The 22,655-nt window shown below is 35.0% G+C and overlaps 2 protein-coding genes across 2 annotated transcripts; one reads left to right on the plus strand and one right to left on the minus strand.

Moving 5' to 3' along the window:
* Positions 1 to 1,567: 1,567 nt before the first annotated feature.
* LOC132544482 (protein mono-ADP-ribosyltransferase PARP16-like) lies at positions 1,568 to 6,728 on the minus strand. The gene is made up of 6 exons (XM_060208082.1): positions 6,476 to 6,728; positions 5,038 to 5,175; positions 4,260 to 4,463; positions 3,870 to 4,038; positions 2,991 to 3,144; positions 1,568 to 1,874 (listed from the first exon to the last, which is right to left on the minus strand). The coding sequence occupies exons 1-6, from the start codon at positions 6,644 to 6,646 to the stop codon at positions 1,721 to 1,723; spliced, it is 990 nt and encodes a 329-aa protein (XP_060064065.1). The 5' UTR covers positions 6,647 to 6,728; the 3' UTR covers positions 1,568 to 1,720.
* Positions 6,729 to 6,825: 97 nt separating this feature from the next.
* Positions 6,826 to 14,581, plus strand: LOC132544483 (adenylate kinase isoenzyme 6-like). The gene is made up of 4 exons (XM_060208083.1): positions 6,826 to 6,865; positions 10,608 to 10,759; positions 11,456 to 11,601; positions 13,389 to 14,581. The coding sequence occupies exons 1-4, from the start codon at positions 6,826 to 6,828 to the stop codon at positions 13,573 to 13,575; spliced, it is 525 nt and encodes a 174-aa protein (XP_060064066.1). The 3' UTR covers positions 13,576 to 14,581.
* Positions 14,582 to 22,655: the final 8,074 nt, after the last annotated feature.

Here is a 22,655-nt window from a genome sequence, read left to right on the forward strand (position 1 = left end):
AGTACTTTCCAAGAAATAGCGGTAACAAACTTTTACATCCAAAATCCAAGATGGCTGTCTGTCGGCCATCTTGAATTTGAATCAGTCCAAAAAAGGTACAATGCACAACTAGGGACCAAAGGGAAACTGCATATGAAATTTATTAACAAACTTTTTAAGACAAAAAGGTATAATGCACAACTTGGAAAAAGGGTGCATATGAAATTTGAGAAAGATCCATCCAGTACTTTCCAAGAAATAGCTGTAACAAACTTTTACATCCAAAATCCAAGATGGCTGTCTGTCGGCCAGAAATAGCAGTCCAAAAAAGGTACAATGCACAACTAGGGACCAAACTCAGAAATAGCGGTAACAAAATCCAAAATCCAAGATGGCTGCCTGTCAGCCATCTTGATTTTCAGTCCAAAAAGGTATAATGCACAACTTGGAACCATGCATATGAAATTTGAGAAAGATCCATCCAGTACTTTCCAAGAAATAGCAGTAACAAACTTTTACTTCCAAAATCCAAGATGGCTGTCTGTCGGCCATCTTGAATTCGAATCAGTCCAAAAAAGGTACAATGCACAACTAGGGACCAAGGGGAAACTGTATATGAAATTTGAGAAAGATCCATCCAGTACTTGTCAAGAAATAGCGGTAACAAACTTTTACTTCCAAAATCCAAGATGGCTGTCTGTCGGCCATCTTGAATTCGAATCAGTCCAAAAAAGGTACAATGCACGACTAGGGACCAAGGGGAAACAGGATATTAAATTTAAGACAGGTCCATCCAGTACTTTCCAAGAAATAGCAGTAACAAACTTTTACATCCAAAATCCAAGATGGCTGTCTGTCAGCCATCTTGAATTCGAATCAGTCCAAAAAAGGTACAATGCACAACTAGGGACCAAAGGGAAACTGCATATGAAATTTGAGAAAGATCCATCCGGTACTTTCTCAGAAATAGCGGTAACAAACTTTTACATCCAAAATCCAAGATGGCTGTCTGTCGGCCATCTTGAATTTGAATCAGTCCATAAAAGGTACAATGCACAACTAGGGACCAAGGGGAACCTGCATATGAAATTTGAGAAAGATCCATCCAGTACTTTCCAATAAATAGCGGTAACAAACTTTTACTTCCAAAATCCAAGATGGCCACCTGTCGGCCATCTTGAATTCGAATCAGTGCAAAAAAGGTACAATGCACAACTAGGGACCAAGGGGAACCTGCATATGAAATTTGAGAAAGATCCATCCGGTACTTTTCCAGAAATAGCGGTAACAAGAATTGTTTACGGACTGACGGACGACGGACCACGGACGGCAAGACGATTTGAATACCCCACCATCTGATGATGGTGGGCTAAAAAAAACAATCATGAAATGAATGAATCAGTAAATTTTAATTAACTTTCAAAACACAAAAAAAAAAAAAAAGAAACAAAATAAATCTGTCAACAGATTGGATCAACACAATTGAATTTATAAACATTTTATAAACAACAGGATATAATTTATTACACCGGTGTATAGTTACAGAAATGTTAATATTTTTGTGTATATCTTGTACTTTTATCAACCATATATATTAAATAAATGTAAATATAACTTGATAAGCAATCAACAAAACATTTTATGAACCCAAATGTTTCCTAAGCAACAAACTCAGTGGTATGATAAACATTAAAAAGAATCAAACCTTTAGTCTGCCGATCAATGTGCTATATAGATTGGACTACCTGTATTTCCAGAATTTTTTTAGATGATACTGGAACGTCCTGGAGTTGTACAGAGCCACAAGGGCTAACAACAACATGTACAACACAATCATCAAAACAAACCGATGTTGGTATAACCAGCTATTGTGCCATCTTTGTGATGTACTTGTCCTGTAATAAAAAGATACAGTCAACTGAAGGAAGCAAAATTGAATGTTTTGGAGTAACAAAATTACACCTGCTAGTGACCAAGGAAGAGTTTTTAACTTTTCAGTCTTACTGATGTGTTAAAAGGTATACTTCTGACTCATGAAATTAAATTCAAAGTCCTTCCTTCAGACTTTTCTTTTTAATTCCCAGTGGAGTTTGGCAAGGTTTTTAGTCTCATTGTTTAGATAGATTTTTCTAATCAAAATTCTAAATTTAAAAGGCCATAACTATATAAAAATAAATTGACCATAACTTGACTTGAATATCATCATCATACAACTACATAGGTGAAATGAAATAACAGTTCTATATCTGTATCTGATGAAGCATGAATGAACAGTATTGATGGAATGACAGAATGCTGGCCGAGGGATAACAATCTAAGCCCTTGATCATGTGATGGCAGAAGCATAAAAAGCTGGAAATGGGCAAGAGGCCCCTGACCTTTTCATAACCAAACGGATCTGAACACAGGTTAGAAAATGTGAAAGGTAATGTATATTATTGCTAAATCAAATATACCTTATTTTGTTGCTGTGTTAAAAAGAGTGTTTGTTGCTTTTCACCCTTCATTCATCATATGAAAAAATTGTATTTTGATAAATTGTTTAATTATTATTGTCTAGTGCTTAGAAGATATGAAAAAACATTAGCCAAATGGGTTTGTGTCTACTAAGTAAGATGTTTGTATTAAAACATTTCACCAATGGTCAACAATATCTCATGGATTGTTAAGTCTAATGTTGTTGTGCTATACATGCACATGCAGGATGTAAATTTACATACCCTATAGATCAAAACTATTGAAATATTTGTGAAATATCTTAGCATGCACACAACATTTTTACAATGAACTGATAGGTTCACACAGTTCATATCTAATCTTTTTAATTCACCTCTATAAACTTGCAAGTAATGTCTGATAATAAGTTTAGAAGGTGAATAATTTTTTACCTAACAGTATATTTCTGCCATAATAATGTGACAATTTAACTAATCCAAAACAATAAAATAGATAAACATTTTTTTCTTTTAATTCTTCAACCTTTTCTGAAAATATTCATTACTAGACTGTACCTTGTCAGTTGTGATGTTTTTTCCACATAGACAAGCAGATACTTGATACGAAGCATGTCATTGTTTTGTACAACATAGTACTTTTCTGGAACATCTCCTCCTTCACTGTTGGCTGCATGTGCTCGTTTCTTGTTTGTTTTTCCATCGATACCATCTAAATCAAGTTGATGAAGGGAGACAATCATAGTTTAAACATCAAACATAGTCACCATCCATTATAAGGTGTACAAATATTTCTTTCTTCCCAATTTTGTCCACTTATAAATTCAACAGACTTGATGTATGCCACAGGGAGCATGATTCCAAGCATTCACTACTATAACTTCAAGCCATTAAAATGTAAAAATATCACCTAAAATATATCAAAGTAATTAAAATCATTTTAAATAACCAGTAATAATTTCATAGATGACGTTAATGGGTAACATTTGAATACACTGCCATCAATTACAATGCTATGTTGAGTCTGATCATGATTCTATGACCAATGAAAAAATTACTAACCATGAAAATTTGCTGATTCTTTATCAAGATGTTGATTCAAAGAAAAAATCAAGATGTCACCCAAGAGTATCAAACATGAAGTTTGAAGTTAAAAAGATGCAGAAATTATTCTAAAGGCAAAATTTTTTTCTTTGAATTTCATGTACCTGGTATCTGTTTATCACAATTCTATTCAATTCTATAGTGACACAGTGATATCACAACTTTATGTATAAAACCAACATTTCCTCTTCACACACACACACACACATGCAGGCACGCGCACGTGCACGCACGCGCACACACGCACGCACGCACACACACACACACACACAATTCTTGTATATTGTTTAAATCAGACCTTTGAAAGAAATCCAATGATTTCACTAATCTTACCCTCTTTAACTTGACACTTCACAGACTCATCATCAATGACCTCACAAACAGCCACACAGCTAAGCTTATGGCCTAAACAACTCTTGTCCCAACCAAGGCCAGTCGGGCTGTAGAGAAGGGAAACTGACAGCTCGCTTGACAGGTATGTACCTTCGCCAAATACAGAAATCTGAAATATATCAATGCACCTTGCCATGATTGAGAGGCTATTTCTTTTAATGTTGAAAATCAAAAGTTGTCTCCATCATTTATGTATTGGGGAAAGCTATGCATCTCAAAATGTGGGGGAGGAGAGATAATTCTAAAATCTAGGTAAATATTCTGATGTGTTTTAAATAAATATGTGATGTTTTTATTGTATATAGTCATTTGATTGTTTTAGTCACTTACTTTGTTCATATGTGATGCCAAACCATTATGTAAGATAGAATGGAAGTTTTCCAGTCGACTGCCATGGTAAGCAAACATTGTTTTTCTCTGTCGACGATTTTCCTCAAATTTGGCTTCATCAGCTTCACTAGGTATAACTTCAAACACAAAATCAGGGTCGGTGGTTTGCACAGTGTCTCCTGTCTGCTTCTTTATCTCTTCAAACTGTTTGAGATTATAGATAGTTTTAAGTCTTAATAATACATTTCGCAAAATCCTTAATATATTGTAGATGCTATGATATGTACAAATAATTACACCTGTTACAATTTCGTCAAATCTTTCCTTGGTTTCAGTAAGAATATGAACTTCTTCCAAAAAATCTGCAAGATCTTATCTAAATTTTCGAGAAACTAATTGGGTACCTGTAGTCTTAACAAGTACTCAAAAGAGTACATTGTTTGTGCAGTTCCAATAAAAATTCATTATCTTATACTGGAAACAAGTATTGGCAATGTACCTTATTTCCTCTAATATCAAACCATTGGAATAAAATGACACATTATATCATAAATTCTCTGACAAAAGGGGTAAGGTTATTATAGGACAAAAAAAGAATCAATGACAGATAAATATGTTATACATAATGTGTTAGATTATTGCCTATATTTTTTATTATTATTTATATGACTACCCATGTACAGTGCTATGTTATGTACAGAATTACATATATTTGATATAGATATGAATTATTATAGTGATTTGACAAAATCATCAATATTCCCTAAATTACCAATACCTGGGACGACTTCATTGTCTTCATGGAAAATGAACCTCTGTCGAGAACCCACTGCATTAGATCTAGAGCACTTTCTTTGGTACAAATTCCATTGGAAGCTAGATGTCTCAACATAGGCATTTCTTCAACTGTCTTTTCCTAAAATAAAAGAAGTTGCATTTTAAATTAGGAAATTTGGATCTGAATATGTACTGTGTATACATGGCATAATCTCTTAATGAATATACACTGTAAATGAAGGGACAATGTTGGGAGCTGAGAGCAATGGGCCATTTTCAGCTATTTTAGTTAAAGTAAATAGCAAATAAGGCAGGCTATATGTAATATATTTAAGCAAGTACAGTATAAGGCTGAATATCCTTTGCTTAAGAAGAATGAGGAATATTATATTTATAATGTATATGTTCATGCAAGGATGGATTAACAATGACAGCATAACCTTGGAATGTATTTAAGTCCTGGATTTCTAAGTAAAATTTACCATATATTTCAGGGCACAATCAGATGTGTTATGTACAAGATTGTCCATTCTAGGTTATTGTTTGATTCGCTTTAATTGAAAGTTACCCAAGTCAGATTCTGTAAATTAACTGTTGCAGATATACTCTAGATCAAGTAACAGGCTTCTAAATCAAACTTGGATTTATACAACCATATACAATGTAGTATACACATATTTTGCTATTGAAATTGTAAACTCAAGATTGTTTAGCATTTTTTTTTATCTATCATACTTCAATTTTACAGGTGGGAGTGATACATAATCTTAAAAATATGACAACAGGGCAAACAGCCTCAAGTGGAAGTGATTGACTTAACTGGCGGTGGAAAATATATCCCTAAGCTTACCATTCATCTGAGCAACTGAGCAATGCGTTCTCATTTGACACATGTATAAATGTAACAAATGAAGCCTGGATGACATTAGATAAATGTATTTTTGTAGAAATTTCAATACCTTCAATGTTGACATACAAAATATTGTATGTCCCTGACTTTTGGAAAAGTTTTCTTTGCTAGTAAACAAACTGTTGTTGTTGAAAGGGTTATAACTTTCTACAGATAAGGTATAAATAGTGAAAATCCTTAGACAATAGCTACAAAGATGAGGATTCTTACTGTCTATTAGTTACATGTAATTTTCTGTCTTGGCCACAGTATTGACAGCTACCAAGATTGAAGAAGTGTTTGAAATGACTATGATGTCCATAGGTCTTTGACAGATATCCTGTTACTTGAAACTTACCAATACTCCTCTAAACAATGCAAACCATTCCCAATTGTTGATAACTACTCTTGACATCCAGTAAGCATTTGTCTTTATTTTTGGAAACAACCTATTGCTGAAAGTTTTATCAATCTATTCTAGTATATTGGTTCATGTGTCATACATAAACAATCATAATCAACATACTAATTGACATAATGAAAAAATTACCAGTGATTTCATATCCTTCTCTCCATCTTCTTTACAGAAGTGAGGAGGAAATGGTTTCACCAAAGAATCAAATTTGTAACTTTTTAAAGCTGCAACGAAGAAGCTCAAAACAAGATCAGTTGCAAATCGATCGTCTGCTATCCTCTGTCTGAGAATCGTCCCTGACGTCATGGTTACACTTCTTAAGCTTGTTATGTTGTCCTCCTTATGTCATATTACCAGATATTGTGACGTTGATTTAAGTAACGTATACGTACACCAAAACCTGGTAATGTGTTTACTTCCGGTTTCGGTTTGAAACTTCCGGGAAATAATCGTCACTGAGCATGTCCATTTGCCATACAAACAACATGGCGGCACGAGCACATGGTCCAAACATATTGATAACAGGTTGTGTATCTTTTGTTGTTAATGTTAACGTTATTGTTCAAACAGTTGTTATATTTACTAAGGCAATGAATTAATCGAAAGTATATGTAATTACTAGTTTATATTCAGCATAAAGTGTGTACACGTTTACTCGCACTGGTAGATTTGTTCCTCGACCACAGACCTGCTGGTACAATGTTACTGACGGACTCGGATACCACAGACCTGCTGTTACAATGATACTGACGGACTCGGGATACCACAGACGTGTTGGTACAATGTTACTGACGACTCGGATACCACAGACCTGCTGGTACAATGATATTGACGGACTCGGGATACCACAGACGTGTTGGTACAATGTTACTGACGGACTCGGATACCCCAGACCTGCTGGTACAATGTTACTGACGACTCGGATACCACAGACCTGCTGGTACAATGATATTGATGGACTCGGATACCCCAGACCTGCCGGTACAATGTTACTGACGGACTCTGATACCACAGACCTGCTGGTACAATGATATTGATGGACTCAGATACCCCAGACCTGCCGGTACAATGATATTGATGGACTCGGATACCACAGACCTGCCGGTACAATGATATTGACGGACTCGGGATACCACAGACGTGTTGGTACAATGTTACTGACGGACTCGGATACCCCAAACCTGCCGGTACAATGTTACTGACGGACTCGGATACCCCAGACCTGCTGGTACAATGTTACTGACGACTCGGATACCACAGACCTGCTGGTACAATGATATTGATGGACTCGGATACCCCAGACCTGCCGGTACAATGTTACTGACGGACTCTGATACCACAGACCTGCTGGTACAATGATATTGATGGACTCAGATACCCCAGACCTGCCGGTACAATGATATTGATGGACTCGGATACCACAGACCTGCTGGTACAATGTTACTGACGACTCGGATACCACAGACCTGCCGGTACAATGTTTCTGACGGACTCGGATACCACAGACCTGCTGGTACAATGATACTGACGGACTCGGATACCACAGACCTGCTGGTACAATGTTACTGACGGACTCGGATACCACAGACCTGCTGGTACAATGATATTGATGGACTCGGAAACCCCAGACCGGCCGTTACAATGTTACTGACGGACTCGGATACCCCAGACCTGCTGGTACAATGTTACTGGCGGACTCTGATACCACAGACCTGCTGGTACAATGATATTGATGGACTCGGATACCACAGACCTGTAATTACAATGTTACTGACGACTCGGATACCACAGACCTGCTGGTACAATGATATTGATGGACTCGGATACCCCAGACCTGCTGGTACAATGTTACTGACGACTCGGATACCACAGACCTGCTGTTACAATGTTACTGATGGACTTGGGATACCACAGACCTGCTGGTACAATGTTACTGACGACTCGGATACCACAGACCTGCTGTTACAATGTTACTGATGGACTCGGGATACCACAGACCTGCTGGTACAATGTTACTTACTACTCGGATACCACAGACCTGCTGTTACAATGTTACTGACGGACTCGGGATACCACAGACGTGTTGGTACAATGTTACTGAAGACTCGGATACCACAGACCTGCTGGTACAATGTTACTGACGGACTCGGGATACCACAGACGTGTTGGTACAATGTTACTGAAGACTCGGATACCACAGACCTGCTGGTACAATGATATTGATGGACTCGGATACCCCAGACTTGATGGTACAATGTTACTGACGACTCGGATACCACAGACCTGCTGTTACAATGTTACTGACGGACTCGGGATACCACAGTCGTGTTGATACAATGTTACTGACGACTCGGATACCACAGACCTGCTGGTGCAATGATACTGATGGACTCGGATACCCCAGACCTGCTGGTACAATGTTACTGACGGACTCGGGATACCACAGACCTGCTGGTTCAATGTTACTGACGTCTCGGATACCACAGACCTGCTGGTACAATGTTACTGACGTCTCGGATACCACAGACCTGCTGGTACAATGTTACTGACGACTCGGATACCACAGACCTGCTGGTAAAATGTTACTGACGACTCGGATACCACAGATCTGCTGGTACAATGTTACTGATGGAATCGGATACCACAGACCTGCTGGTACAATGATATTGATGGACTCGGGATACCACAGACCTGCCGGTACAATGTTACTGACGGACTCGGATACCCCAGACCTGCTGGTACAATGATATTGATGGACTCGGGATACCACAGACCTGCTGGTACAATGTTACTGACGACTCGGATACCACAGACCTGCCGGTACAATGTTACTGATGGACTCGGGATACCACAGACCTGCTGGTACAATGTTACTGATGGACTCGGGATACCACAGACCTGCTGGTGCAATGATACTGATGGACTAGGATACCCCAGACCTGCCGGTACAATGTTACTGACAGACTCGGATACCACAGACCTGCTGGTACAATGTTACTGACGGACTCGGGTATATCTAAGACCGTAATTCAACACAGTAAGGAAAGTTTGACAGGAGCTGTGTCGCAGATTTTTTTTATATGTATAAGAGTAGCATGCATGTCAATGTTATTGTATAATTTTAGACTAGTTGGATTTGTTCACGTCTGTCCGGGATTTGTTGACCACGGCACTTGTAACATACAAATCTCCTATTACTTTTTTATTATTAGGATTTATTAGGAAAATTAATGGGTACAGACAGAAAGCCTCCATATCCACATCAACAATATATATTTTGAAAATATTTTCTTTTGACACCTTTTTTCGACTTGAGGTGTCCATTTGAAAAAAAAGTCTTCTACCACTCTGTAATCATAACTATGTTTCACTATTTTAAAAACATTTTTGATATCTCCCGAATTCAGTAATGATGAAGCGTTTGCAGATTTAATCTCTTCAGGCATTCCAATCCTTGTATGATAAGTTCTTAAGTCAAGAGATCAGCTTTGTAACCCTCCCCTGTACCTTCTTGATCAATTTGATATCTGTAACTCTAGACGCTATCTACTGTGAACTATGTCTGAATTTCTTCTATGGCCAGACATTTGTTCTTTGAAATCACAGGTGTTGTGGAACATGAATGTACTAATCAACCATACAGATGTTTTCTTCCTTCTAAATTTAATATATAATTCCACATATGCTCTAAAACCAGGGCACTGATAAAGTAAAATCAAAGTAAAGTATGGTGTTTGGAAAAGAAAAAACTCATAATGAAGATGTGTTGTGACACCAACAACATATCTGAACTTAGAAATCCTCAGAAAATTATTGGATTAATATCATTTGCTAAAGAATCCCAATGTGTGTGAATTAATGCAAGTCTCCAAATTCATTACAAGGTTTTTCAAAAAGACAAAGAAAATTTATTATCCAACCTGTTTAGCTGAAAACCATAACTGCCTTTGTGTTGTGTTCTGCAGACTCTTTTTTTGCATAGAAAAAAATTGGTGATGTAAACTCATGGTTTTTTTATTTATAAGGATAAAAAAACCTGTGTTTTCTTGAAATATTACAAATTTTGCATTTGGACCATGTTATAGTATTACTTTCAAACTGATTTTCATTTTGAAAATTTTGATCAACATGTTACATGCAAACCTCCCTTACTGGAGTCCAAAACTCCTGAAATAATCACAAATCTCTCCCGGTTCTTAGCTATGGTATACTAATATTGCTTTGTGTTTTGTGTGTATTTTTCAGATGATTTCTCTGTTAATTGCAGGTACTCCAGGTACAGGAAAATCAACACTTGCTGCTGAATTATGTCAGAGGGCAGCACTGAACTATGTAAATGTTGGAGATGTAGCCAAACAAGGGGACCTGTACGAGGGATGGGACCACATATACAATTGTCAAATGATTGATGAGGACAGAGTATGTGTGTTTTGTTATTCACTGTGTAGTATAAATTGGTGAATTATCTGACATTTTCTATAAAGTCCATATTGTTTTATGTGTCTCTTTGTCAAATGAATTGAAGACGCAAGGCATTTCATAGTGTTGTAGATATTTTGTCACTCCAAATTGTAGTCTAGCAGCTACATGTATATATGTATCAGTACATAAAAGTTCATGTTTAAGATACAGTATGCAATGCCAGAAAAAGGACGTAATGTAGGCCAAGCTAACTTTGGCTTTCTTTGTTGACAGAAACATTGTTTCCTGAAGTTTACAAATTTCACTTATTTATTTAATTTAAAATTATTTTTAAGGTAACCAGCTGTGTAAATTTAGATGTATCAGTTTTCATGTGTTTGAAAGGTGGCAGTTAATTTAATATCAACAGATGTCATATTGTAGCTACTGTAAACGTAAAGCAGTTCGAAATAAGACTTGATTAGCATTGCAAACTTGAAGAAATAAATTTTTAATTAATTCTAATATTCGATACATTGCCATTTTATGTCACTTTTTATTGATATGGATATAGAGGCTTATAGCCTGCGTCCATTATATATCTTATTAAATGTGTACTAAAAATGACTATTGTGTGATGAAATAATGGACAAGGTGTATATTTAACCATTGAAATATTACTGCCATGACATTATATGTATGTTTGATATCCAGGTGATTGATGAATTAGAGGAGAAAATGGGGCAAGGGGGGAACATTGTTGACTATCACAGCTGCGAGTTCTTCCCTGAAAGATGGTTTGACATAGTCTTTGTACTAAGGACAGACAACTCCATCCTCTATGACCGATTGGAAAGCAGGTATGTATACATCCATTTTTATTTGAATCACTATGAAAAAAATATAAGTAAATTGATCTTCTATGGTCTACAACCCTAAAATTAAAACATGGTTGTTATGCCATCCATTGTTCTTTTTGTACTATAATCTAGCTTGTTACCTGTAACTGTTCTATATGTTAACTGGCTGTCTTATTAGACTTATTGGACAGTCACTTATAAGACAGCTAAAAATAACTCAAGCATTTGGTCTCTCTATTCATATCCTTATAGAAAAATGTAAAAAAAAAAAGGGATATTAGTAGACACACCCGTTTCAAGATAGCAGGTATATTTAAACTTAACATGGTCAAAATGGAAACATTATTTATCAGTAAGTTAAACCCAGTTTATTCCAAGAACAGCAAAGTATGTAGTGTGGCAGATGATACAAAGAGCATTAAGACAATCATACATGTATATAAAGACTTTCACATTATTTACAAGATGACAATTTCCGAAATTCCCAAGAAAATGGACATACTTCCAGTATTCATGTTGTGCTCTCTAGTGTAAAAGATTATTCATCTGTTTTACAAAACACTTTCACTGTTCTGAAGATAATGGAGCTACTTCCTAATATTAATTGAAATACACTTGGCTCATTAAACATTTAGTACTATTTTATTAATTCTATGGGTTGGTGGTGAAAGAGACATATTGCAACCCAAAAGAGTATTAATCCCATATACAACACACACTTATAAGTTCCAATGACAGAAATTCTGGTTTCTTTGAATATAACATCCTGTTCTATAGGTAAATCCCTTTTTTTTGCCAATCTACATAAATGAGCTTGAAAAAGCAACACATTTCTGGATTTCAATTGATTTAAGAACATCTTCACCAGAAAAATATATCCAATTAGCCACATTTTGACCACATTCTAATATGTTGTTTCATTAAAAATATGTTGTCGCAATGGTAAAACATTACTTCAAGTGCTTTTTATATTATTCAAATTCATTAGTTGAAAAATGTAGCCTTGGGAAGGAATGTCCTGCTTCACTGTTGGAGGACACCGTGAAAATACATTCACAGAAGTAAACAATGCAGACCTAAGCACGCTTTATGTGTTTGCTTCACCATATCAGTGTTATGAATTTATTCATCACATATAACAGCAAAGGTAACAACACTTCTAGTCTGCTGTGACCCTTAGCTGTGTTATATGTGGTGAAAAACAATAACAAGCTGTTTTAAAAGTTTCCAAATGAAAACAATGGTAAATTACACAATGGATTTAAGTCTGCTGTCTGAGACAAAGTTTGTGGAACTGTTTTTTATTAAAAAATAAAGGTGTTCTATATTAATACAAATGAGTCCATATTTAAGTTTTACACATGTATTAGCCTGGAATTACTCAATACTATGGATATGTGAGAGGAAAGATCACAGCCCTGAAAAGCCTCTCTCACATATATCTTTTATAAGTTGTCAAAACAGTTGTTAATTTCAAGATCAACTCTATTGCTGGTAAAATTAGTCAATGGATATTGATGAGGGTTTAAGATATCAGTTTAATTTACTTTACTCGTGATAAGCCTTAGCTCCCTTTCAAGACTTTAGGTAATCTGTTTAATATATTGTTACAAAAGTGGATATCTGATTTTAATATGTACCTGCAGGAGCACAACTTGAGGTTCAGAGCACCTTGCTTCTTATTTAGTTTTATAGATATTGATTATGACCAATTTGAAATAATATAGTTGTCTCCTAAATTTCAAAAATTGAATCCTGTTACTGTTTTATTCTCTTTCACAATGTAGGGGCTATACTGGAAAGAAACTGGAAGACAATGTGCAGTGTGAAATATTCCAAACAATTTTAGAGGAAGCTCGAGACTCCTACAAAGAAGAAATTGTACATGAACTCTTTAGCAACACACCAGAAGAGCTGGAAGATAATTTAGAAAAAGTGTTATCATGGATTGAGCATTGGAATGCCACTCACTAGTTATTATAATACTGCTAGTGATAATATTGTTGTGTAAATTGTTTTAATTGGCCATACAAATTTGTGTTTCCATTCTTTCCTTATTTACTGGAGAACTTCATTAACACGGATTTATCAAATTGCTTCACTGATTCTAATGAGTTAAAGGCACTTGATTGATCATCAAAGTGAGTCAAAGTCAGTCATGTGTTCAGCTTAGTGTTTGTTCAAGCAAGAACTAATTCTGATATGCTAAAAGCAGGTATTCTAGATATTTAGTTAATCCCTATGCAATTTGTATTAGTTTTAGTTGTTTACCGTGAGCCTTGCAATAGCAATCAAGTTGACAATACTATAAGGCTTGATGGTTGGGTCATCCTGAGTCAACGATGTTAATAATGCTTTAAGTCACTTGGCACTTTAGAGAGTTGTGTTGCGATGCATACTTCATCGTTTGTATATTACCAATAGACGTTTTTGTCTTCTGCTGGTTTAAATCTTTGAACCAATTTTGATGAAATTTTGCTGAAAACTTCCTATGGTCAAAGGTGAACCAATATTAATGGCGGGGCCCAATAGGTCAGATTGACTTAATGCCAAATATCAAAAATCTTCTCAGGACTCAACTGCAGTAGGATTATGGGTGTTGTATTCAAATTATGATTTTGGTGACCCCATTGTCTCACTTTATTAACCCCTAGGGAAGGGGTGATTTACCTTATATACAGGAAACTTAAACATTTGAGTGTAAATTGTTTGATTTCAGATAGAAATAATTCAAACTTAGTTGGAATTTTTTACACATGGGATGGTAGTTCATGTTACGCATATTTTATATTTACATTACCTGTATCTTGTAATTCAAGTTATACTTTGTTAACGATACCTGTATCTTGTAATTCAAGTTATACTTTGTTAACGATACCTGTATCTTGTAATTCAAGTTATACTTTGTTAACGATACCTGTATCTTGTAATTCAAGTTATACTCTGTTAACGATACAATTTCTGTGACAAGTTACTACAACAAAACCAATAGATTTCCTGTATCTTGTAATTCAAGTTATACTCTGTTAACGATACAATTTCTGTGACAAGTTACTACAACAAAACCAATAGATTTCTTAAAACTTCAGCCTCTTCATTAAACAAAAATGTAGTAATATTAATAAGATTCTCCTGTTTTTCAATACGTATCAGGACTCTCACACCCCATTTTGGGACTGGGACCAGGGGCCCTTAGAATTGGGGTCTAAATTGGGAAAAAAAGATACTATTTTGCATTGGGAATGAAGCCGAATATCGACCCCAAATCTGGCAGATCGAGAGCCCTGCATATATATTCCTTAAAAAGATACAGTCAATAAGACGTACACAGTAGTGTCATGATACAGGATCATTATATGTATACAGGTGTTGGAAAATATTCATCAATTACTTATGTTAAGTATTCATTCATTTTTTATGGTTTTCATGTTTATCATTTGCATTTAGTATGTAATAATATGATATATGATAATAATTGCATCTTGAATGGCATACTGGTAAAGTTATTTTATCAGGATAGAATCTATCAACTCAACTTAAATCTGAAATAGAACTTGATTGAAAATATAGCCAATGTATGATTTTATATTATGGACACTAGGATACATTTTCTGTTTTTTTTACGAAAATTATTAATTTGTATGGTTTATATTTCTTAAATTATACAAGGATAGAATTACTTAAATAGTATCAGAGTTTTACACAGTGGGAGACTTGTCCCCTGTATTGTAAGCACCTGATAACCGCTGACTACTAAAATAGCAATTTATCAAAGACTCTCATTTCTAAAGTTGGGATTTGATAACTTCTACATTTGTATGTCCATCTTCTCTCCGCTAATTGAAATATTTGATGAATTAAAATGAATACCTCTTTTTTCAAGTTCATGATAAGATAAAATCAAAATGGGATGAATTGTTATTTTTTTCAAGTAAGAATGGCCGCAATATCATCACCAATACTTGTAACAGTCTGGTTAACATCAAAATGGAATACAAATACATTTATGTACAAAATGTATATTTGAAGGATGGAGCATCAACGCCAGGAAATCCGTCAATTTAGATTTTATTGGTTGACATGTTTCAGTTGGCTAGGCCAACCGTCTTCAGAACAAATCTACATCGAAAATTGGAAAGCTTAAGTGTAAATTACGGTTCATGAAGTTGATTGTTCTTATCACATAATATACAATTGTAAAGAGTTACCCGCTAAAGTAAGATCAAAAAGTTACAAGAATTAAAAGTTGTTGAAAGTATATTCTAAAGAATTAAACTCACATTGGGTTTGTTATCTTTACATAGTCAAAGATGCCATATATACTATACACAGATATAGTTCTGTCTCTCAGATAATAGGGTAGTATGAATTAAGAACAGTCTTATATCAAATTATACTTCCATTCTCCCTGTCATTGCTCAAGCAGTTTCTTTTGTTCAAAACTTGACATTTTACAATTGTGTAAACCATGTCAGAAGTCACCACTAAAACCAAGTTAAAATAATTTAGCCTGTTCCCAACTTAATTTGTGTACAACTTCTTTCCAGGAGTGGAGTGAGAGGAGTAATGTAATTTTGTGCGATACTGTAAAATTGTGGGGGAATTTATTTTCCCTGATTTTGTTGGTACTTTTGAATTCATATGTCCATTAACTGTTGAAATAGTATAAGTAGATTTAGTTAGCCATATACATATATATCTCCATGAAATAATTTTTTTGGAAAATACACAAATATACCTTTTTACAATACTATGATGTTTGTGTCTATTTCATGATTCTAACTAATTTAATAAAAGCATAGAAAAATTCTGTCCTGATCAAAAACTGTTATTTTACAGCTACTCTTTTCACAACAGATTTTTGCTTGAAGATTTTTTGTGTGACAGCATTGCAGCTTTATTTGTTAAAAACCGTAATTAATATGGATTACTTCCCTTTGTTTTGATTTTAGGTGTTGCATGTGAACTTCACTTTGATATTGGCAAGCTTTTATGTATGAACCCCTTTGTTTTAACATAAAATAAATTGTTGCGATATCTGCATTTTATTTTGAATGACACTGCAACTGACTGCAGATAAAAAAGACTTTGTATCACATGCATCATAAATATATATGTATTTGAAATAGATCTTCCAATTCATATTTGTGTTATGATCATGGATGTTTAGGATACATGTATTTCAAGTAGAATTAATCAATCGGTTTGGAAATATTTTCCTAGTCCCTTTATACTGAATAATACATTAGTACAACTTCTAACCAAGTCAGAAGGTACTGTCTTCTGCTTCAATGATTACAGTCAATATTCAAGTAGTTTTGTGATGATCTGTTTTATCATTAACGGGAGATCTTGGCTATTCATGTTTTATTTACATTGGTACAGATTGTGTTAAAACATTTGATTAAAATCACAATGTTGTGAAATTGTAACAGGGTATGGATAGTTGAATTACATGATCACTATTCAGAGTTTCGATGAAACCTTGTGTTGATAACTTAGAGAATATATGCTTAACTTCTTAGTGTTAAGTTATAAGTATAATGTATAATACAAATCAGGAACATTTCCATTTTTGTCTTGTTCTTTTATCAATTTATCATGCAAAAAGCTGTTATATTCTAGTATTCTAGCTGCAAGTTCTTATATATACAAAATTACATTCTGTGTTTCTGAGATTGATGTAGAACTTTCACAAAACTAAAGGACTAAGTTGATTGGGGTATATGTATAAAATTAAGTTAAGCAAATTGTAAGGGAACAAGGGATGTGCAATACCAGTGTTCTATAAATACTTGCATGGGAATATTGAGTGCTGAAGTGCTAATTGAAAGCAGATGTCCCATTTTATTTCTTTCTTCTCTAAAACACTAATAAGGTACCAAACTAAGTGAGATATCTTATGTTAATTAGATTGGACAAACTCTGAAGTCGGTGTTTTGAGAGAAAATTCTAGTGGAGGTCAGTTCATCCTGGAAATGAAAATGTCCAATGTAATATTTTATGTCTAATCAGTCCAACCGTTGTTAACCGAACCAGCTGGGACAAGTCACTAGCAAGCTGTATACAATATTGTTCTATATTCTTGGCCGACATAAGCGAATATCAGACAGTGCCGGTGGATGTTAGATTGCCAAGAAAAGATTGTTGGTTGTTGAGATCTTTGAGGTCGCCTTTCAGAAATCTTTATCCTGCTTTTCTGTTCAAATCTTGAGTACCGTCAAATTATTATACAACTTATCTAATTCTGATACAAGTTTTTGTGTATATAACGGGCTTCAGCGTCACGTGTGAAAGACCGGCAACGATAATCTAATCTATGTGATGATCTTTTGAAGTATAATCATGTTGCATATTTATTTATCGAGGATAAGAAACCTTGACACGGTTATTTTTCATACGGTTTTCAGGACGCTGACAGCGTCGTCCGATATTTTGCAAATGACCACACACAAATGCATCTTAAGAACGATGGCGCCACTGGTCTTGGAATTTCGTCGCGATATCAAATATCGGTTACTTTGACATTTATCACTAATCTGGTACGACTCCTTTCACAAATATAGCTTTAAATCAATACACTGCGATCCCGTTCTGGAACTCGGGAGTTTGAAAAAAACGCTCCCTCATTGCTTCCAGACTCTGCATCTTCTATCATCGTGTTGCAGACAAGGTAGGAACTCATTTGAAAATAGAAACTTGATCCATTTTCGGAAGGCCAAACGACAGTCAATCCGATACGCCGTTTTAGGGATCGGTTGTTTCAGGAGATACCAGATGTTAACCCAGTTTGATTTGAACTACTTTAATCAATGATACAAGTCAGTAGAAGAAGACCTCACGGAGTTCATCGATTCAGTTAACAATCACAGGGGATTGGCACGATATGTATATATTATAATGACAAGTGTTTCCGTGAGGGGAAATCTGAACACACACGCACATATATATATATATATATATATATATATATATATATATTATTTCTTTTTAATTCTGTGGGCCTCAGATCATATCTTACATTACCTTTAGTGGGATGATTATCTTTTCAATGAGTGTTTGGTGAACCAGATTGGCGAAGTTATAACTGAAAAATGGATAGGTAAACATTTCCTTTTTAGGTTGAACCTTCTTCCCGTCTATAATGGGTACCTCGGTAACTAACTGCCGCAGTGGCGGTGTACAGTATCCGTGATCACTGTTCACACACTTTGTCCTTTGTTCTGGAAATTCCATTTAAGCATCTAGGTGTTCACTTTCTTGTACAACAATCACTATCTTTTTATTTACATGTCGATCACTGGCGCATGCCATGCCCAGTGTCGGTCCTAAAACACTGTCCAATATTACTTGTAATAAATGATTTACCCCTCAAGAACAAAACATCTAATTCATTTTTAAAATTTTCTTTAAAAATGTTTAAATTTGCATTTTCTTACACGGCAAAATTAATTTCCTCTCATTCGCCAAGAAAACGTGCTGACTTTTTACATTGTAACGGATTTCCAGTAGACAATGACAACTCTACAGTTTAATCACCATTGTTTTTTGATAATAGTAATGACTTGTTATGAACATACGTTATGACACGTTTTTGAGAAGGAATGCATGTAGGAACAAACAATATCGTAAACATGATTTCATGGGAATAACATTTATAATCACAGGTGTGGCAATATGGCTCTTTATACAATATATGAATAGGTTGGTTTAATGTTAACAACACTATCTGACATTCGTAAAGAGACGGTTTATGAATACTTTTATTTTCTTATAGTTGTAGGAAAGCGTCAAGTGATTTTGTCTCTTGACAGGAAAAATATGATATTACACGTCATTATCAAATGTCCGATGTGAGAGCCATAATGCGATATATATTAAGGAAGATACTTATTTTTAGCACATTTTTTTTAAATTGGAAGCTCACGCTTTCCTAATCAAGCAAAGAGTATAAATGGCCAAGTATTGATTACACTTCACTACTTAGCGACTTAGTGAGTGTTACATTGTCAGGATGCACTTTTGTCCCTATAACACTCTTATACTGCACCCAGTCTGAGGGACGGATGAGGTCTTATCCATTCCATCCCTTTTGGCTGTTAAAATGTGGTAATAAAAATCACTTAGTTGATTCCCCCTTCTTCTCTGTTCGTTTTGATATTCCTCAAGGGATTCTCTCATCCATTTCCTTCAAGTAGTTCCAGTCCCTGATGTGGTTGTAAATCTTAGGTCTCGGAAAGTTGATTTATTGTATCTGATGCCTTTCGGATATTTCTAGTGTTTACTGTGTTTTCTATTGTAACGTTGTCTTTCTGATGTTCCTTGAGTGTGTCCCAAATCTTTATCCAGTTTCACCGATGTAACTTATTACATCTGTTGAACGGAATTTGGTAAACCACGCCCGCTTTATGCTGATATGATGTTTTTGTACCCCTTTGACGTAAAGTTTGATGACTGCTGTTTTCTCTCAAACTTCTCAGCAAAAATACAGTTTTCAATGTTGATGCTAAAGATAAATATATTGAATTCGTCATCGTCAATAATTAAAGGATAGAAATTAACTTTTCAGTACTAAAAGCCGAATCGATTGTTCTAGTTCTACCAATATACAGGTTTTGATTATTTTTACGTACAATAAAATGATGACTATGTTTTTTGGCTTAAGTTGTCTGCAAGATCAATGTGGGGAAAGAATTTTGCAAGGAAGCGTTTCTGTTTCACAGGGGATTTAGGATTTACTTATCGCATAATCCGCTTGTTATGCAGAGAATTCGTCCATGTGGCTTTTTCCTCATTTTAACTCGTTTTGAATACATCGTATGTAGCTCTCATGTTCGGTATGAAATTACTGATTATGTAATATACCTATCAGCTGTCACTCATATATATGTGTGTGTGTGGAAGACTACTACGGACTATATAGTCTCTTTTATCATCATGCGTTCACAATTTAAAGCAAATAACGTTATTTCATAAATGAGTTAATCTCCAGGAGTATTTACTTTAAGTGACAGTGTGTTAACACAAGCAATTTACACAAGCTGGTAGTTGATATCTTTCTTTGGAGTGACAGTTTAAATATAGAGTTCCATTTATCTGAAGTGTTCACGTTTAAATCTCATGTATATCTGTACTTGGCATTTCTTTGTTACCCAGCACCAGGTAGCTCTTAGTTTGTATAAAAACTCGAGACTCCGGGGAGGTAAGTATTTTGTGTCTCAGACTAATTTAGAGTTTAATTGATCACGAGGCGTTCGTTACCCCTCTGTTGGTCTAGATAGCCGTATATACAGAGCAAGTCGTCCGTTGAAGGTGTTTTATAAATACAAGGCGATAACTTGTTGAACACCACATCGAGACTATTGTTAAATCTTTCCAAGATGAGATAGGTAGATAAATTACACTGCCAACGTGGTTAGATTGTTGGAGTGAATATGAGAAATAGCGTTATTGTATAATCCCTGGGTAATTTGTATCAGGAAATGCTGGATAGTACATAATTGGATTATTGGTAAGTACAATGATGTAATGACGATAATGTCGTAAAGGTATTTTATTGTAAGTACCATGATAATTTACTTGTGTAGCAGTGTCTCTATGAAACTTCTGTTGGCTTGTTTATGTAATATACCACATCTGTTTTTGCCGATCGTGATTTATGGTTTGATAGCTTGTTACAATGTATAATTAACGTGAAATAAGACTGTGCATAATAAAAAGTAATAGTATGACACTAACATTATTTGATAAATGTATTAAATTTACATGAACGAATATTCATTTCAATTTATCTATATTCTCAAGTACATGTTATTTGAACAATGTAAATGGAGTATATTGATGTAGTTATAGAAACTGTATAATGGTAAATAAAGATAATTCTAATTGTAAGAACCAAATAACCTTTTAATGATGCTTCCATTTAATGGCAATGGTAACCGATTCCACACCATCATGTTCTTTCCCTAACATTCTCCATTGCTGTAAACGGGTAAACTAACAGTTATATAACTACATTGTCATCAGCTTCAGGGTCGCTTGATCGTATTGGTGACCTGAGTATTTAGTTCTATGCACACAGGACGTTAGTTATATGTTAACCAGTTTATCGGTTGGAGTCAAAACGTGCTTCATTTCCGATGTCGATCTTTAAAAAATACATGAAGGGTAAATAGTATGATTTTTAATGGTCTATCCTGTTATTATCTTGAAAATCTCTGCTGCTCATGCGGACGTACTGGGCTGGTCGATAGCTTCAGTAAGCTGGGTTATAGAATTTAGTCATTGATCTGCACAAACCATTCGTTCTATGATGACGTTTAGATATATACGACTTTCTGAAGGTAATATTATCTATTGTTTTTGGAGTTGCCTAGAAACTATATAACATAGTGACACAATAGCTACATAGTAAATATCACCATCATTACTGTAGAAAATTCCTCGGTTAAGTATTTTTTATCAGATAAGATTGTCAGCATTGGATATTATATCATTCAACAACAAAATTGTGATTACTAGGAGATATATTGTTGACTTTTCATGGCTTCTCTATATTTAAACCAGACATGATAAATAAACGGCATGTACACTGAGAGCTAGTATGTTTAGTCGTGAATGTGTAACCTAGTTTCAATGTATTATCTAAATTTCAATTCGGATGGCTGTCTACCTTTTTGTTAGCCTGACGTTTTGTATTTAGTGTCCCAACGGATATATAACACAGGTAGTCCACATTCTCACGGAGATTTAAATGTACAATATCGATGGTGTTCAATAAGGTTTACAAATACTCTCCTTTTCTTACTACAATTTGTTTTGTGGTTGTATATTGAACTGTGAAAAGCCTGTAGGATGACACTTAACGTCGTGAACCCCTCCAATAAAATACATATATTATTGTAAAAAAGCAGTTCTTAAAGTACATAGAATGATACGACCATGAAATGAAGGCATTCGAGGTAGAGACTGATATTGATAATGTTTGGATGGGTATTGCAGTGACATGAACTTATGTAGGTGGATTTTTAAATGCAAGTCGCATGAAAATGATG

Source organism: Ylistrum balloti, unplaced genomic scaffold (genome assembly GCF_031769215.1).
Source record: "Ylistrum balloti isolate Yb309-2 unplaced genomic scaffold, AGI_CSIRO_Ybal_v1 Utg369800, whole genome shotgun sequence".
NCBI lineage: Eukaryota > Metazoa > Mollusca > Bivalvia > Pectinida > Pectinidae > Ylistrum > Ylistrum balloti.

Coding starts and splice junctions, on each gene's coding strand:
- LOC132544482 (XM_060208082.1), bottom strand. CDS start 6,646: ATGACGTCAGGGACGATTCTCAGACAGAGGATAGCAGACGATCGATTT. Junction 4,464..5,037: donor AGACAATGAAGTCGTCCCAG/GTATTGGTAATT, acceptor AATCTCAAACAG/TTTGAAGAGATAAAGAAGCA. Junction 3,145..3,869: donor GAAGTGTCAAGTTAAAGAGG/GTAAGATTAGTG, acceptor AACTTGATTTAG/ATGGTATCGATGGAAAAACA.
- LOC132544483 (XM_060208083.1), top strand. CDS start 6,826: ATGGCGGCACGAGCACATGGTCCAAACATATTGATAACAG. Junction 6,866..10,607: donor TCCAAACATATTGATAACAG/GTTGTGTATCTT, acceptor TGTTAATTGCAG/GTACTCCAGGTACAGGAAAA. Junction 10,760..11,455: donor AAATGATTGATGAGGACAGA/GTATGTGTGTTT, acceptor TTTGATATCCAG/GTGATTGATGAATTAGAGGA.